The following is a 17949-nucleotide window of genomic DNA, read 5'->3' on the forward strand; positions in this document are numbered from 1 at the left end:
TTAAATGTAAGTAGATTGAATACAGAACTCTAAAACAATTAAAAACTCCAATAATAGGCCAGGCGCTGTGGCTCACGCCTGTAATCCCAGCACTTCGGAAGGCTGAGGCAGCTGGATCACTTGAGGTCAGGAGTTCAAGACCAGCCTGGCCAACATGGTAAAACCACATCTCTACTAAAAATACAAAAATTAGCTGGGCATGGTGGTGCGCACCTGTAATCCCAGCTACTCAGGAGGCTAGGCAGGAGAATTGCTTGAACCCGGGAGGCAGAGGTTGCAGTGAGCCGAGATCGCATCACTGCACTCCAGCCTGGACAACAGAGTGCGACTCCACTTCAAAAAAAAAAAAAATCAGAATAATCTGGGGAAAATGAAGAAGATAAACATTGGAAGGGGTAACTCAAAGGGGAACTTCTTAGATGCCGGTAATGTTCTATTCCTTGACCTGGATAGCAGTTATACAGATGTTTTTGTTTTCTGGTAATTAATTGAGCTATAAATCTACATTATTTTGTGTACTTTTCTATCTGTATGTGTCACCCAGGCTGAAGCGCAGTGGTGCAATTTCACCTCACTGCAACCTCCACCTCCCAGGCTCAAGTGATCCTCCTGTGTCAGCCTTCCAAGTAGCTGTGATCACAGGCGTGAGTCACCACTCCTGGCTAACCTTTGCATTTTTTGTAGAGACAGGGTCTACTTATGTTGCCCAGGCTGGTCTCAAACTCCTGGGCTCAAGCGATCCACCTGCCTTGGCCTTCCAAAGTGCTGGGTTTACAGGTGTGAGCCACCGCCCCCAACTTGTATGTTCTACTTTAATTAAAAAAAGAAAAAAGAAAAAAAAAAAGTTTACTGGATTTGTCCATACTTATTTATAGGTGATCTCATCTATCTAGAGAAATACAAGAGTTAACCAACAAAGTCCCATATTTCATCAAATCTAAAACATCAATTATAAGACACATCAGTATTTTATACCTCACCAGGAATTTTTAAATGTTTAAAATGTTTACAATTTTAAACTGTTACAATTAACTACAAGTTGTCATCAATTAATAATGATTTCAGGAGCATTCAAATGTGTACCTCAGACCAACGAAATGCAGTATCCTAACATACACATCCATAAGCAAAACACTTAAAACCAAGCAGGGAGATGGATACAGAATATGAACAGGCAAATTACAGAAGAGGAAATAACACGGCTAAGGAGCATGCGAAGAAACGACAACCCTCACCAGGAATCACGAAATGCAACAGAAAACAAGAAGATGCCACTGTCCACTGAGACTGGAAAGCTTTCAAAATTTTTTTATATAACATACTTGGTGAAGATGAGTGGAAATACATACTGATGTCACCGCTAGTCAAGACATAAATGTGTGCCCACTTTTAAGGGGCAAGTTGGCAGTATCTGTTTAAATGCGCATACTGTATCACCTAACAATTCCACTTCTTAGAATAACAAAAACTTATCTGAGGAAAAAAAAAAAAAAAAAAAAAAATATATATATATATATAATGTATGTGTGTGTCTCTGTGTGTGTATATATCTCTATCATTGTAAATAAACTTTTTTTTAAAGTAGGGTTCTAACTTCCAGCTCTATGGGAATTTGCCTTGGGTAGCCCAAACACTATGATGTAGCAAAAGGAAATGTTACTTTCTCAACCTTCCTCTATAGAATATTCCAGCCTCCAGCCTGAGGGAGCATCTTGGTTGCTATCTACTGATCCTACTTAAAGTTCATCTGTTGTGGGCTATGTCCTAAATCCTGACTTTCCCCTCAGTGCAGTAACTGTTACAGCACAGATAATTGTAATGAATAAAATATCTTGCAACAAACACTTTAAGACACATACCGGCAAGAAGCTGCTTTGCCATGGAAGGTTGACTTGTTTCCTGTGGGCATGTGCCCTTTGCTGTGAGGGGCCTCCTCTCACCCTTTGGTGATATACTTGGCCATCTCTCTAAGGCCTTTTGGCTACCAACAGGAAATCTGCTCCGAATTTCACTGAAACATTTTTTCACCTTTTTTGGTGACAGTTTCTTTTCCAGGAGAGATTCCAAAGCCTGCCACAAAAACAATCAATTATTCTCTTAGTTTATCTCAGAAAAGTACGACTTTTAATCACAAAATTGAAAATAAGGACTCCAGGGAAATGTGTTATTAAATGGCTATCTCTAACAGTTAATATAATCTTAATTTAAAAAACGTTATTATTTAGGATATCTAATTAATAACAATTTCTGCAAGTACTTTCAGATGTGTAGCTCACTAAAGCCAATAGCAAAGACATAACGAATATGACTACTTTTAAAGGCATCCAAATCTTAAAGGATCATCATTTTAGAAATTAACAATAGTCTTCAGAACATTATCCCATCTGCTTCAAAAGCATTTTAATCATCAACAAAAATCTCATAAACTCAAATAGTCTTTCAAGTGGACACACATACTATATCTAACATACATTTTCATGAACTAAAGAATACTTAATAGGTCAATAAGAGTAGAAGATCTGTGTCTCACCTTCCTAAAAAGAGGCATATCCTCTAATAAGTTCCCACCCATTCATTACTGGGAAGTCAGGGCCCAGTCTCCACCTGGTCAGTACAGATTAAGGACAACTGAACACAGTCAGGAAGATTTAGTTCAGAGAGTAGTAACATAGTAAGACAATACACCGTGAGATGGTGTAGGGCCACAACAGGAAAAATAACCCATTTCTTGCATTTTGAAAAGCAGGGGAGATAAACATTCTGTTGAAAAAACATTATGTTAAAGGTACTCTTATTCAAGCTCACAATGTAGAAGAGGGACTAGAGAGTCTCTTCAGATCCTTTCTAGGATTATGAAGATGTGTACTCTAAATGAAGTTATTTCGGCCAATAAACGTTTCTTATGGATATGTTAAAAAAGCATCACATGACTTGAGATGCGGCCTGAAATTCTAAGGTCTGCATTTGTCAACAGCATTCCTCACAGTGAGCTCTATATACACGAATGCAACCAATGAAAATCACAATCATATTTGCTTGACAATGAAACTGTGAAGGCAGAAGGGGCCTTAAAGACCACCGAGAGCTGGTTAATGGTGGTAGAACCGGAGTGTCATTTAGTCTAGAATTCTCTCCACTATCCACCTTTCTTCTACAGCTAACAGCTTACTATGCCACACTAACATAAAGATCACCTTTCTATTTGTGGATGAAAATATATGGTGTAGGGGAACTAATACTAGCATGGGAGTCAGAAGACAGAATTTGATCTCTAGCTCTCAAGAAAAATAACTGTCATCTCTCCAACTTTTGCTTTTCTAAAAAAGCTTAATCCGTACAACAGCAGTAAAACCCATTGCAAAGCATACTGCCAAAGACAGGTTCAAATGGCAAAATTATATGGTACCACCATGCAAACTTCAGAGAGCTATAAAATTGAGGTATCTTTGTCACCAGTGAAAAAAGAAACAAAACAAAGTTTACTGGATTTGTCCACGCTGATTTATAGGTGATCTCATCTATCTAGAGAAATACAAGAGCAAGAACACTATCAATTCCTGTCTAATGCATGCCAGTTGTGATTTCTAGAACTCTCTAGCTATATCACAAGATTTAAGGTTCTGATTCCATATACTGTACCTTTAAGTGTTTCTTCTTTTCTAAAATCCATCTAAATTAAACACTGATATTCTAATCTAAGAATGCTTTACTGGTTTCCTTTTCTATGCTAATACATTTTTTTCTCAAATGGCATGGGCCAGGGAATGGCACATTCCGTTTAGTTAATGAACCTGGTTTAAAGTTGTTATATGTTTTATATTCAAGTCACCAATTTTTGAAGTAGTGAAATACGATAACATAGACTAGACTGTAAAAATAACAAAATAAAAATAAGTGTTTCTTCTGCCCTCTGCAAAGCTTTTAATTCACTAGGTAATGGCTTTGTCTTGTATTCTCCATAAATCCTAACGAAACTAGGTAATAGTAAGCATTACTTCCGATACACCTCTAACAAAAATTGAAATCAATTCCATACCTCAATTTGTTGCAGAATATCTATAACCACATCAGGAACAGAAGGGTCCGCATCCAGCTTGGCAGAACAAAGCGAAAGCTGGCGAATAAGGCTGCCCAGTTCCCTACACCGAGCAGGAAGTGGATGCTCCCCTCGGTCAGTAAACTGAGTGACAAACATCTGTAAGGCCCGAATGGCTCCTCGATGGGCAGCCGCCAGCTTAGACATTGCCCATGACTGGTAATAAACAAGATGAGAGAAGTCATTTCCATACTCAGAACTTGCTAACAATCACCCAACTTCTAAGAATATGTACAGCCTGTCGTCTTTCTGTATAAAGTGCTTTCTATTGTGAAAACTTTTTCATAGTAAAGTGAGTTTAAAGTTTACAGTTTTCCAGTGACAGTCTTTTCCTTACTATTCCCAATTTCTTACACCAGCAGCAACAAAAATAAAAATCTGTTTTTTAGAACCTGTTCCTTGGAAGGCAACCATATTCAGAATATTTAAAGTGCTCGCTCCCTCACTAACAGGTTTCTACAAGTACTGAAAATAACATTAGTGCAGAGGGCCCTACACAATACTAACAAAACACTGGGAAATGTAATTTATAAGTAATTTATAATATTCATATTTATAAATATTTTTAATTTATAAATAATTTAATAAATAATTTAATTGCAGCATACCTTCTTAGTGTGTTTAATTTTATGTGGACTCAATTTATCCAATTCTTCCTGGATTTCTTTTACCTGTTTTGTAAAGGGGAAAAAAGAAAACTTCATACCTTTCCATGGATCTTTTTTGTAGAAAAGGATACATCGATATATCTCATCTTGTCCAAATATAACCATTATTAATTCAAGTCACTTGAAAATGAAAAAAGGCTCTTCATTCATGTACCCAAAAAACAGTTACTGGTTTCCAGTTCAAGATGGTAAATAGGCAGTGTTCACCTTCATCCCTTGGTCCCCAGTGTAATAGGAATTTAACATGAAGGAGTGAAGGTGGAGGTGACTCTGGAAACGCAGGCGGACCGGATCGTGAAGTCTTACACGCCACGCTGAAGAGTTTAGCTTTCGTCCTCTAAGTTACAGAGAGCCACTAAAGTCTTTGAAGCAGAGGTCTGACATGGTAAGATTCATGTTTTAGAGCAATCTCTACGGCAGCAGTGTAGAATAAGAACTGAAATAGAACCCAAAAGAATACAGTGCAAAACCTAACTCAGGCATGCTCTTTTCAATGAAAAAGTACAGTTTTTGGTTCAAGCAATAAGGCTAACATGTGACTTCAGTGACCAGAAATGAGTAAAAGGCTTACTAATGTATAAGGCATGAAAGTCACAACAAACACTTTTTTAAAATCCATCACAACGTAAAGAATGTAAATGCCTGTGTATCAGCCACTAAAGGTGTCCTCAAAGACACTTAACATGGTCTTTACTCTTTGCTGTTTACCAAATTATTTACTATTACAAGCTTCTATACATTATAAACATGAAATAGATGGGAAACAAACAAGGTCCCTTTTCTCTAAGACTGGGGTCCACAGCTAGGACCAAGGGTTCAGGGTAACTGATCCACCTGACTTCCTATGCAAAAATATGTGCTATATAACGTATAAGCATCTTGGGGGTGGGGAGGAGAGGCTTTTAATAGATTCTCAAAGGTCTATGACCTCAAAAAGTCAAGAACCACTGTTTAAGGAGTTTGGCCACACCCACGCGCACACACACACACACACACACACACACACAGAGATTACAAAAAGAATGAGAATTATTTGCCCATGTGTTCAGGAAATTGAGCCTCACAAATCTCTCAGAACTCATATGGGATACTCCAGTGCTCATCTTTCTGAGACCAAAGGAAAACGGAGACTCTCTAAGGAAGCAGTACACAAGGCTGACTGCCCTACTTCTCCCTGAACTTTTCACACCTGCTGCTGGAGCACGTAGAGCATTCGGGCAGAGCGAGCAGCTTGCTCCTGTCTCCTGACACGGATTCGACGTTCTTCATCTGGATCCAAAGCTTCTTCTAGTCTACCTGAAAATATTAATAGTTTTCCCCAAAAGTGGATTATAAACCATATATTAAAACTTACAAAGACTTCGATTACTTACAGAAATAATAAAGTTGAAAATCTCTGGTTTTATTAAGAAAAAAATGAAGCTATCATAACACAAAATTTCATTTTTCATCAGCCAAGAAACCAGCAGTAACTGGTACTGTGTACTGACTGAGAGATGGAAGGGATATGAAGGCATTTACTCCATCAAGCTCCCCTCCAGCCAGAATTCCCACTGGACAACGATTTCACTATGAGGCAGCTCTTACTATTTTAAAATTCTTTATATTGAGCCAAAATCTGTTATTCTTGCTATTTTTTCAAAAACTTTTTATTGGCCTGTTGTTATGTTTAGCAAGATTAGTTTTACAATGTAAAGAAGATATTAATAAATGCCTATTGATCAGCCACTAAATATGTCCTGAAAGACACTTAACATGGTCTTTACTCTTTGCTGTTTAATAGAGAATAATCAAATGTCGAATTCAAAAGAGAAATCCTGGCCAGACATGGTGATTCACCCCTGTAATTCCAGCACTTTGGGAGGCTGAGACGGGCAGATCACCTGAGGTCAAGAGTTCGAGGCCGGCCCGGCCAACATGGCAAAACCCTGTCTCTACTAAAAATACAAAAATTAGCCAGGTGTGGTGGTGTGCACCTGTAATCCCAGCTACTCGGGAGGCTGAGGCAGGAGAATTGCCTGAACCCAGGAGGTGGAGGTTGTAGTGAGCTCAGATTGTGCCACTACACTCCAGCCTGGGTGACAAAATGAGACTGTCTTAAAAAAGAGAAGAAGAAGAAGAAAAAAAAGATACTAAGATAGCATCTTATCATAATCTTTTGTTTTCTTTTTCTTTCTGAGGCAGAGTCTCACACTGTTACCAGTCTCACACTGCAACCTCCACCTCCCGGGCCAAGTGATTCTCATGCCTCAGCCTCCTCAGTAGCTGGGATTACAGGTCCACACCACCACACCCAGCTAATTTTTGTATTTTTAGTAGAGATAGGGTTTCGGCATGTTGGCCAGGCTGGTCTCAAACTCCTGGCCTCAAGTGATCCGCCTGCCTCAGCCTCCGAAAGTGCTGGGATTACAGGTGTGAGCCACCATGCCCAGCCTTAATCTTGATTTCAAAAGACAAGTCCTTTCTCTAACATATTAAGATAGCAAGTCTTAAAATTATTTGAGTGCCTAGAGTCTTCATGCATTTCTCAGGAAGCATACCCTTGTACACACTGGTGCTCTACATCTTCAAAAGACTGGTTCAAAGAAATTGTTTCTGGAAAACTGCCTGAAGGAGATGCAATCTATCTATTCCTTCCAGGCTGTGGTTTCCAAATACACTTACACAAATTCTTATACAAAACTCCAATATAGTCCAATTATCAAAGAAAAGGGAATCTTCAATTAGTAAAAGTGTATTTTATAAGTTCAAATTTTTCATATTTAATCTTTAAAACATCAAACAATGCAAAGAATATAAGGCTGTTTTGAAGAAAGCAAAAATCTGAAGTCAGAAGTTGTACATACAGATGCAGTCTCATGAGACCTTATATTCTAATTATTTTCATCTCGTTTGGGCTGCATGGTAGGGAGGAAATCCGGATTCACATACTTATACGAACACAAATGGAACGGGCTTAGGTGGGGGGTTTGAAGGCTCATTGCAGACGATTTCTGATGCAGCGCTTGCAGCTATCTACAAAGCAGCATTGGGAAGCACAAATGGGCCTTCGGGGCTACTTTAAAGGGGGTCTGCAGCCAGGGGCCATCGCAAACTATTATTCGTCCATGAAAGGTTAGGTACAGAAATTTAAAGCATACATTTACGTGTTTCCATAGCAGTTTGCCACTACCGTGACATTTTTATTATAGTTCACAAAGTACTGACTTATGACACACTGAAAATGTATGTAAATAAAATAAACCAACCCAGTCCTTCCCCACAGAGGCTTTGAAAGCTCTGTTCTAACAGTTCCCGGTATTAGGCCAGATCACCCCTCTAACAGCTCCCCGGTATTAGGCCAGATCACCGGAGCAGTGCGCCTTGTGGCTTTGTTCCCCTGCTCGCAGGGCTTCAACCAAAGTGTGCAGGGGGCCATGCCACAGGCTGACACTAAGGAATGTCAAGAGAAACAAGCCACAACATTTCTGTTACTTTTATACTGGAATGTTTTTGAATTGTTCATGATATTATACAGCACACTCTTGAAGAAGACCTGCAGGAGAAATTTCTTTCTGGCCTTAATATGTGGAATCACTGTTTTCCTTACACAATTGTTTTTTTCCGTCTTAGACTTTGTAAATTCTCCAAGTGACTGAAGTCCCCTCTTTAGCTGGCTCCTAGGAAGCTCGGAAGCAAATCTGTGACTCATCCCTAGTAAATGCTTTTCCTTTCCTTTTGCTTCATCTGCCACAATGTCGTCATGTGCATTTTTGTTTTATCTCATTCAATCACAAGTATTTCTTAAAGTACCTTAAATTCTTTACATAAGATGCATATATGTACATATGCATAAATTAAATTGAAAATGCAAAAAATAATTCTAGACTATGTACTGCCCTAGCGCAACAGTTTCTTTTGATGCTCAACTCCATACCCCTTGCAGTCTGAAAGCTGGGCTTGATTCCCTACTTGTTAGTTATGGTAACCCCAAATTCTCCACATGGAACCAGTCTTCTACTCAGCAGGGAAATGCAAGGGCCCTGAGAACACTGCAGAACTGCAGAAAACCATATACAATGATTAAACTTCTTCCTTCCTACCCTGTGCTCATTTTACACATATACCCACAACTTCCCTTGTCACTGGTGTGTACTCACCTAAATACTGCCCAAGTGAGAACTGGTTTTACCTATAATATAAATACTTTATGCTCTTTTTTTGAGCAAATCGAAAAATAATTTTCCCAGAAGAGGGAAAACATTATAGGATAATTTGCACTCAGGTCCCAGAAGACCTAAGGTTCAGCCAACATTAACGCCACCTCCTAGGCTGGGCCCTCAGTCAGTGCACATTCGAAGGGCAGCCACAGTGAAAAAGTTCTTTCATGTCCCTCCGCTGGAAAGAGGAGCTGGGGGAAGACACTGTTCAAACTCTAAGCCTAACTGTCTTGTCCTGAGTGCTCACACTCCAGTGAACCAACTCACAGAAGGAAGGAATGAAACTGCTGTAGGGGTTAAGGGTCCTCAAGGAATGCATTTAAACTACCCCATACTCACAGCCTTAAATCGAAGAAAAGAATCTAATTTTTCTCACCTTTTTTCGTTACCTCTTCAATTCTGTGGATACAACTGCTCAGTTCTTTCTGGAGTCGCTGGACTTCTAACAGGCTTTTCTGTTCACTTATGCTTTTGTGGTCACCCGTCCTGGGATGAGGCTGAAGTCCCGGATCACGGGTGGGTGGTGAATTTGGCACAGTGAGATCTGACTGGCCTGGATGAGATGAGTAAAGGTATACTTTGGCACCCGAGCTGGAGATTTCTACTTTGGACGGCTGGTGGCTGCACTGACAGGCTGCTTGACTCTTTGATTCCTTCCTTTCCACCCTGTGGTCAGGTATTTTACACTTAGTATGTCCACACTTCCGAGAGCTTTGAGGCTGACTTCTGAGATGATGTTCTTTTATATGTTCTTCAAATTGTCTTCGTTTCACATCTCTTCTGGCTAGGTGGACAGCATAACTAAGTCTCTCTTCTGATATGACAGAAAATGAAACTGAACTGCCTAGGTCAGGACCAACTCTACAATCTGCATCTTTACAATGGTATGATTCATTGTATGAGTGCTTCAGCTTTTCAATTCTAATGGCATGCGGGCAAGAATATCGGATTGCCAAGTTGCTTGAATGTGCAGGAACATTCCTATTAAACTGCAGCTGGTTCTTTAAGAAGCAAATAAAAGCAGACATCAGAAAAATTCCATACTGCACAGTTGGTACATGTCTATAACCAAATTTCTAAAATTTCACCACGAGATCATTAGTGCTAAGAGGCATTTTTCTATTTTACTGATAGACACAGCCACTCTCCTACACCCTTGGGTTCATCACATACCCCGGTTCTATCCTACAATCATCCAGTCCCATACTATTATCCTTCTGTTTACTAATGTCATACTGGCACCCACTTCTAAAAGTCGACCCAGAAAGTTTCAAGCAGCAACCACTAAGTCCTTCAATTTCCCAGTTATGGACTTCTGTCCTATTTCAAAATGTCAGGCCCCAGCAAGTGACCAATATAACCCATTGGAGCTTTCTTAAAATTTGTTCCATGGATAGACCCAAGCCATCTGATAATACTTCTTCATAAGTCTTCCTGAGACTTCATTTGGTGGCTGGATCCATCTTTTACCCTGCCCCTAAGTGTACCTCACTTGAAACAGTCTACTTATGCTTTCTTACACAGGCTCAAGTTTTTGTCAGTTTTCCTCGTAATAAATACAAGTTTTGTTTCATTTTGCACTTCAACATAAGCATGTTTCCATATCCCTACAGTTTTTATTTGTCATTGTTGCATTTTCTGAAACCAATGAATGGTCTTTTCATGCTTAACTATAATGTTATTATTAAACATTTAGATTGTTCCAGTTTTTCCACTAATAGAACTATTACCTCAATTAATATCTCCATGCATTTAGTTTTTTAACCTTTTAAAATTATTTCGTTAGGATAAATGATCTGTTCTGGGATTATCAGTTTAAAGGAAAGAAACAATTTTAAGGCTTTAAATATGTACCCTCCTTAGGTCTTCCAGAATGAACCTGTCAAAGACAGGTCAATAGCATGAGGAGAATCCATGCCTACAAATTCAATGAACCCAGTCCTGTGATGCCTTGACCTTGGAGATGACCTCCCCAGCTCTCACAATCAATGTGTTTATATAATCACAGCCATCAAGGGTCACTTAAAAATAATCCATTGTGACAAAACTTCAGGAAAGTATTTCAGATTTTTTAAAAGTAGTTAAAAAGCTCACTAAAGAGAAAACAAGTAGTTACCATCTGAAAGGTACATAGACTGATGAACAGTGTTGGTCATTTGGGGTCAGGAGTTTGAGACCAGCTTGGCCAACATGGCAAAACCCCATCTCTACTTAAAAAAATACAAAAATTAGCTAGGCGTGATGGCGCACGCCTGTCATCCCAGCTACTCAGGAGGCTAAGACACAAGAATTGCTTGAGTCTGGGAGGTGGAGGCTGCAGTCAGCCGAGATCGAGCCACTGCAGTCAAGCCTGGGTGACAGAGAAGACGGTCTAAATAATAATAATAATTATAATTATTGAAGTATAAAAAGATCAAAATTCAATAAAAACAGGGAAAAACATATGAGTAATTTACCAAAAAAAAGGTCCTTAGGTACGTACAAAGATGTTCAATCTCATAACACAAATTAAAAATACATGGAAATACCATCTCTTACCCAATCGATTAGCAAAAATTTAAAAGTATAGTAATACACGCTGTTGGTGAGGCAGTGGGAAGCAGGCACCCTCACAGAAGAGGTGCTGGTGGTCATGCAAATTGGCATAATTCTTATGGAAGGGAATTTGGCAATCGCTAACAAAAACACACGCATTCATCACTTTTTTTTTTTTTTTAATTAAAAAGCTTTAGAGCAGGAAAGAAAGAAAAGACTCTTGAAAGAGACCCAAGCAGGCAACTTGGAGGACAAGTGTCACATTTACCTTTTGACCCAGGAGTCTCACTTCTAGGAATTTACCCTGCAGATACACCGCCAACAATACATATGTATAGGGTTACTCTGTGCCATATTGTTTGTAATTGTAAATTACTAGAATCAATCTGAGTCCCCATGGAGGAGAGTAGCTAAATAAACAATAGTCTATCCACAAAATGCAGTAAAACGAAGATGTAAAAAAAAATGAGGAAGATCTCTGTGACACTTCTATGAATTAATGTGGCGAGATTGGAATATATTGTTTAGCAGAAAGCACTAAGTGCAAAAAGTATACTTATAATATACTACCCTTCATATAAAAAAAAGACACAAGAAAATATATATGCGTCTGAATGGCTTGTGCAAAAAGAAACAGAAAACAAAAATCAGAGACTAATGAGACTAGTTATCTACAGGTAACCGGTAGAAATAGGATGGAAAGGACAGAGGGAATGGGGTAGCAGATAACTTTTCTGAATATATCGTTTTGTATATTTGGAACCATGTTAATGTTTCACATATACACGAGAGACAGGAAGAAAGAAATGAATGAACGCAGGGAGGAAGAAGGAAAGGAAGGGAAAAAAAATCCATTAAGGATAGTGAAAAACCCTCAAATAAATACCAACAGAAACCAATGAACCAAACTGAATCTCAGATAAATAACATAACCATGCTAAAAAGTGAATATGAAAAAAATTAACCCCAGTAACTTTTGAACATAGTATTTGGACTATATGCCATCAGGCTAAATTTAGACAAATGTACTCTAAACAAATACTGAACTCTAATTTTGCAGGCTTCGTTTTGAGCAGAGACACAGATTACAATTCAGAAACGACTTTTTGTACATTCTAGAATTGAGCAAAAAAGTAAATATATTGTGGATAATGAGAGCCAGCTTTCATGCTCTTGGACAAGGGAGTTGGAAATACGTAGTGTTGGATTTGAATTGGAAGTACTTGTGTGAACTTGTGAGTTTTAATACAAACATCTAGGCAGACAGACACAGAAAGATACATAGAAACAGAAGGAAGAAGGGAAGAGAAAGAAAGAAAGGAAGGAAGGGGAAGCAGATGAGAAAGTGTACATACAGATATGTGAGTATGGATGTGCATTTATGAATGTGTGTACATGTATGTATATGCACACAAGTATACATCTATTTCCTACTTGTCCTCTGAGAGGGCCTAGAAACAGTGACAAAACAGTATCAAGGAGCACATCCAGCCCCAGATAGTGATTTTTAAAATTTCATTCTCCACTGAAGAATCAAAGTCTCCTTGGATAAACGGTTAATTCCAGGGCCAGGACAAGGAAAAGACAAGCTGAGCCTGGAACAGCTTTTATTTATTTATTTATTTATTTATTTATTTATTTATGAGACGGAGTCACCCAGGCTGGAGTGCAGTGGTGCAATCTTGGCTCACTGCAACCTCTGCCTCCTGGGTTCAAGTGATTCTCCTGCCTCGGACTCCCAAGTAGCTGAGATTATAGGTGTGCACCACCATGCTTGGCTAATTTTTTTGTATTTTTTAGTAAAGATGGGGTTTCACCATGTTGGCCAGGCTGGTCTTGAACTCCTGACCTCAAATGATCCTCCTGCCTTGGCCTCCCAAAGTGTTGGGATTACAGGCATGAGCCACCACACCCAGCCTTGGAGTGTCTTTTTACACCATAAAGTGGTCAAAGACGGATGAGATCACGTCAAAGAGACACTGGGGCCAACTCGAAGTGGCTCTCACTGGCTAAATCAAAGACCATTTGAACATCAAAATAAATATCTGCACAACAAAATAAATAATGGGAATAAAAAATAATACTGAGTCTGTGCTGAACTAAGTAAGTAAGTACTAGGAAAAGAAGGGAAAGTTCTTCCTTATAGTAGTAAGGCAACAAGTAAATGTAGAAGGAAGAGTAAAATTAGAAATCCCCATTTGCCAACCATCATAATAAAAAACTGATTCAGGCAAAAATACTAAAAGTAGTTGGTGAAAGTTTGAGGTGTTAAAGAGACATTAACATCGTCTCCAAGACAAATAATTACAAAAAGCAAAGGAGTAACTTTACAATGAAAAAACTAGGCAGATACCACCTTAATCAAATGATGGAAGTCCACACCGCTAGTGCTGGGACTAAACTGGCAGCATGTCCTTCCTGATAGGGTGCACTGAGAAGCACTCAGTATCATTCAGTGGTTCTCCTGCCAAAAGTGCATGACCTGAACGTAATTGTGAGAAGACATCAGGCAAATCTAAATTAAGAGAAAATCCACAAATAACTAGCCTATATTCTTAAAAAAATCAATGTCACAAAACATAAAAACAGACCCAGGAATCAGACTAAAGGAGACTACAGAGGCATGACAATGTAATGCACGTTATGATCTTGGATTTTCATTTGCTATAAAGGACACTATTGGGACAACTAACAAAATCTCAGTAAGGTCTGTAGATTAACTGATAGTATTCACTTAATGTTAATTTCCCGATTCTGATAATTGTACTATGGTTATATAACAGAATTCTTTATTTTTAGGAAAAAAATACTTAGAGGTAAAAGGGCACCGTGCCTGCAATTTACTCTTAAATGGTTTAGAAAATAATATATGTGTGTACAGAGATAGTGAGAGAGAGAAGGAGGGAATATGTAGCAAAATGTTAGCATTTGAGGAATCTGGGAGAAGAGTATCCAGGAATTCTGTGGACTATTCTTGCAACTTTTCATAATTTAAATTTCATTCTGAAATTTATGTCAAAAAATTATGTCAAAAAATTTTTTTAAATTTCTTTGTACACCACGATAAGATATTATTAAACACTCACCAGAATGGTTAAAAAGACAACAACAAGCGTTGACAAAGATGTGGAGCAACTGGAGCTCTCATACATTCTCAGCAGGAACGTAAAACGGTACCACCACTTTGTAAAAAGGTCCAGTGGTTTGTTATAAAACTAAATACACACCTACTCCATGACTCAGCAATTTCACTGTTAGGTATTTACCCAAAAGAAATGAAAACATGTTCATAAAAAGATCTGTATAAGAATGTTCATAGCAGCTTTATTTATAATAATCCCAAATTGGAAGCAGCCCAGGTATCCATTAATCGGAGAATGGATAAACAAACTGTGGTATACTTATACTACGGAATGAGAAAAAAGGATTAAAAAGGAATAAACTACTGATACATGCAATAACATGGATGGATCTCAAATACTTTACAGCTAGTGAAATAAGTCTTAACACCAAAAAAAAAAAAATCCCATTTATATAAGGTTCTAGATCAGAGAAAACTGATCTGTGATGGAAAAAATAAGAATAGTGGCTGCCTCTGGAGGGGAGGAGTGGGGACTGACTAGGAAGGGGCATTTAGAGAACTTTTTAGGATAATAGAAATGATCTGAATCTTGATAGAGGTATGGGTTACACATATGTATGCATTTGTCAAAACTCAGCAAATGTGAAAAGATGTACACATTGTAATGTGTACATTACACCATTTCTGATATAATATGTATATTGAAAGAAAAAAATCAGTAAATGGGGTGAATTCTTTTCTTCTTTTTTGAGATGGAGTCTTGCTCTGTCACCCAGGGTAGAGTGCAGTGGCACAATCTCGGCTCACTGCAACCTCCGCCTCCCACGTTCAAGCGATTCTCCTGCCCCAGCCTCCTGAGTAGCCGCGATTATAGGTGTGTACCACCACACCTTTTTGTATTTTTAGGAGAGACAGGGGTTTCACTATGTTAGTCAGGCTGGTCTCGAACTCCTGACCTCAGGTGATCCACCCATCTCGACCTCCAAAAGTGCCGGGATTACAGGTGTGAGCCACTGCGCCCGGCCCTAAACAGAGTGAATTCTAATGTGCAATATGCATGCGGAAGTAGTTCGGGTATTCATGTCTGCAATTGATTTTGAAATGTGTCAAAAAATAAGATGGATTGATGGATGGATCTCCAGAGGGATGACTGAGTGACAGATATGCAATGAAACAAATGAGTGAAATATAATGGAATCTAGGTGTTCATTGTAAAATTCAACTTTGCTGTATTTTTTAAGATTTTCATAATATAATGCTAGGGGAAAAGACATTTTTGAGACAACTGAGTAAACCTGAATAAAGGCTGGTTATTGGATAACAGGGAATTTTTTGGGTCTATTTTCTTAGGTTTAAGAATAGTATTATGATTAAGTAGGAGAGTTCATTTTTAGAAGTAGTATTCTCAAATACTTAGAAGTGTCATGACTGCAAGTTACTTTGGGGTGATTCTGCAAAAATTTTAGAGACAGATGGTTGAGTAGGTAGAAAAACCGACAGAAAAAATTGTCAGCAATTGCTGAATCTAGGAGGTGATTTCAAGAGTGTTACATTGTCCTTTTCTCTCAAATTTTCTTTATGTTTGAAATATTTAATTAAAAAAATCAGGCAAAAACAGAACTACCTGGGTCTGAAGAACTGTGGGATCACTCCTCCCATCAAGTTGGGTCCTAGGTGCTAGATGAACACAGGTGGAAGCTGGCTGGCCTGGTCCCATCATGGCAGGTAGTACACAACAATAGTGACAGCCTTGTCATCAGGCAACAGTCTTCCCTAAAACCATTCCTAAAACGAAGCAAAGCCACTTCAGACCAACAGCGTTCAAACAAGGGAAGAGAATAGATAAAACACAGTGCCATGTGCCTGTAGCAATATACTAGAAGTAGCCAATAGCAACCTCATACTGAGAGTGATTGCTTAAAGACAGGTAAATGACAGTTTCTTCCATTTATAAACACAACCGCACTTCGGAAGTTCCCAATTTCAAAAAAAAAATAGGGGAACACTTACTATTTTAATAATAATCTCTTGATCCCTTTCCATTCCAAATTTCAAATCTCAAAGGTCTCCAGCAAGACGTTATTCCCAAAACAGAGCTTTGCCATGGTAAACTAGCACGTCCCAGCAGGGTGGTTTCTGGACACGCAGTCTATATTAACAAGTCTTAATACTAGTCAGAAAGCAGTATGCTTCACTCTACTGGGTGGCCCAAAGGCACACAACGCTCAACGACTCTAAGTAAACCTGTAGCATCAGAATTCCTTGATTCAAGCCAGGATCTGCCATTTGGAGAGCTGAATCATCTCTTTCAATCTTCATTTCTCCCCATCTTTCCCCCACCCTACATATAGGTATACAAGATAACAGATATGAAAGCACTCGGTAAGCTGTCAAGGGCCATACCCTTATCATTGCCTGGCCCTACTCTGAAGGCCTCATTATAGACTTTACTATCCCTGCCACTCACATACTGATCATGTATAGTGTTGTCTCATACTGTTATTTACCTATTTCACACGTGTATGTCGCATCTTCCCAGCCAGACAAGGCACCTTGAGGGGAAGGGACTTGTCTTGCTCTTCTATTTCCCATAACAAAGTGCTTTGAGCGTAGTACACGATTTAGCGTTTGTTAAGCCGATTTTCTGTGAACTGACTAGTTTTAAATCCCTGGGGAATTTGTTCTCTCAAAAAATCTGCTAGTAAATCAATTGGGAAATTCAAGGTTTAAAAAAAAACCCCTAATTTAAGCTTTTGAATAAATCCAAAATTTGCAGACTAGACTTGCTTAAAGACAGATACTTCTTAGGAATATAAAGACAGCTTCTAAGAGTCCTTATGTCTAAGGCTGTAGACACACGGTGAAAAAAGCAGACGGGAGGAGGCAAACGAGCGAGGCAATCCCAACTGGCTTGACATCGGCACAGGTTGCGCGGCTGGAGTTGCAGAATGAAGTCTGCAGAAATGGGGCCCAGGGATCTGCAACTTCTGAATGGTCAGTACTTTCCCCTGGCTGCTTCTAGGTGCCAAGGGCCAAACAGTCCATTCTCCACTAGAAAAAAACTAGGTGATCCCCACAGTTCCAGGATGCCTCAAGTGATGCTACATACACACATACACACACACACGCACAAAGTCCAGGGACACCCAGCCCTAAACTGTCCCCCTATACAAAGTTCTGGGACTCTCCTTGCAATCTGGCCCTTTCCCACTGCTCCAGGAAACTTCCCAATTTGTCCCTCTACATACCCTGGTGCATCTCCACAAAAACCCTCTCTCCCCCATGCCGAGATGTCCTTACAGCCTGTGCTTCATCCACAACCCAGGACGAACCTCCCCCTAACCTGTTCCCTCCCACAGAGCCCCAACT

The 17949-nt window shown here is 39.1% G+C and overlaps 1 protein-coding gene across 40 annotated transcripts in view; it reads right to left on the minus strand.

Moving 5' to 3' along the window:
- Nucleotides 1-17949, minus strand: part of KIAA0753 — a 64377-nt gene that overhangs the window by 42615 nt on the left and 3813 nt on the right. For 4 of the 40 annotated variants that reach the window (XR_013406026.1, XR_013406031.1, XM_015118393.3 and 1 more), the window contains exons 2-7: nucleotides 16205-16365; nucleotides 9340-9964; nucleotides 5954-6060; nucleotides 4705-4767; nucleotides 4037-4252; nucleotides 1860-2070 (exon numbers count right to left, since the gene is read on the minus strand). Coding sequence is in view for 32 of the 40 variants with exons in the window: in XM_015118393.3 (XP_014973879.3) it covers nucleotides 1860-2070; nucleotides 4037-4252; nucleotides 4705-4767; nucleotides 5954-6060; nucleotides 9340-9964; nucleotides 16205-16300 (1318 nt within the window). In the remaining 8 variants the exon portion in view is untranslated. Of the gene's footprint in view, nucleotides 1-1859; nucleotides 2071-4036; nucleotides 4253-4704; nucleotides 4768-4802; nucleotides 5201-5953; nucleotides 6061-9339; nucleotides 9965-13854; nucleotides 14014-16201; nucleotides 16366-16590; nucleotides 17853-17949 lie in introns of those variants that run through there. The other 36 variants (XR_013406025.1, XR_013406030.1, XM_077970105.1 and 33 more) reach the window with 28 other exon arrangements.

Source organism: Macaca mulatta, chromosome 16 (genome assembly GCF_049350105.2).
Source record: "Macaca mulatta isolate MMU2019108-1 chromosome 16, T2T-MMU8v2.0, whole genome shotgun sequence".
Lineage (NCBI taxonomy): Eukaryota > Metazoa > Chordata > Mammalia > Primates > Cercopithecidae > Macaca > Macaca mulatta.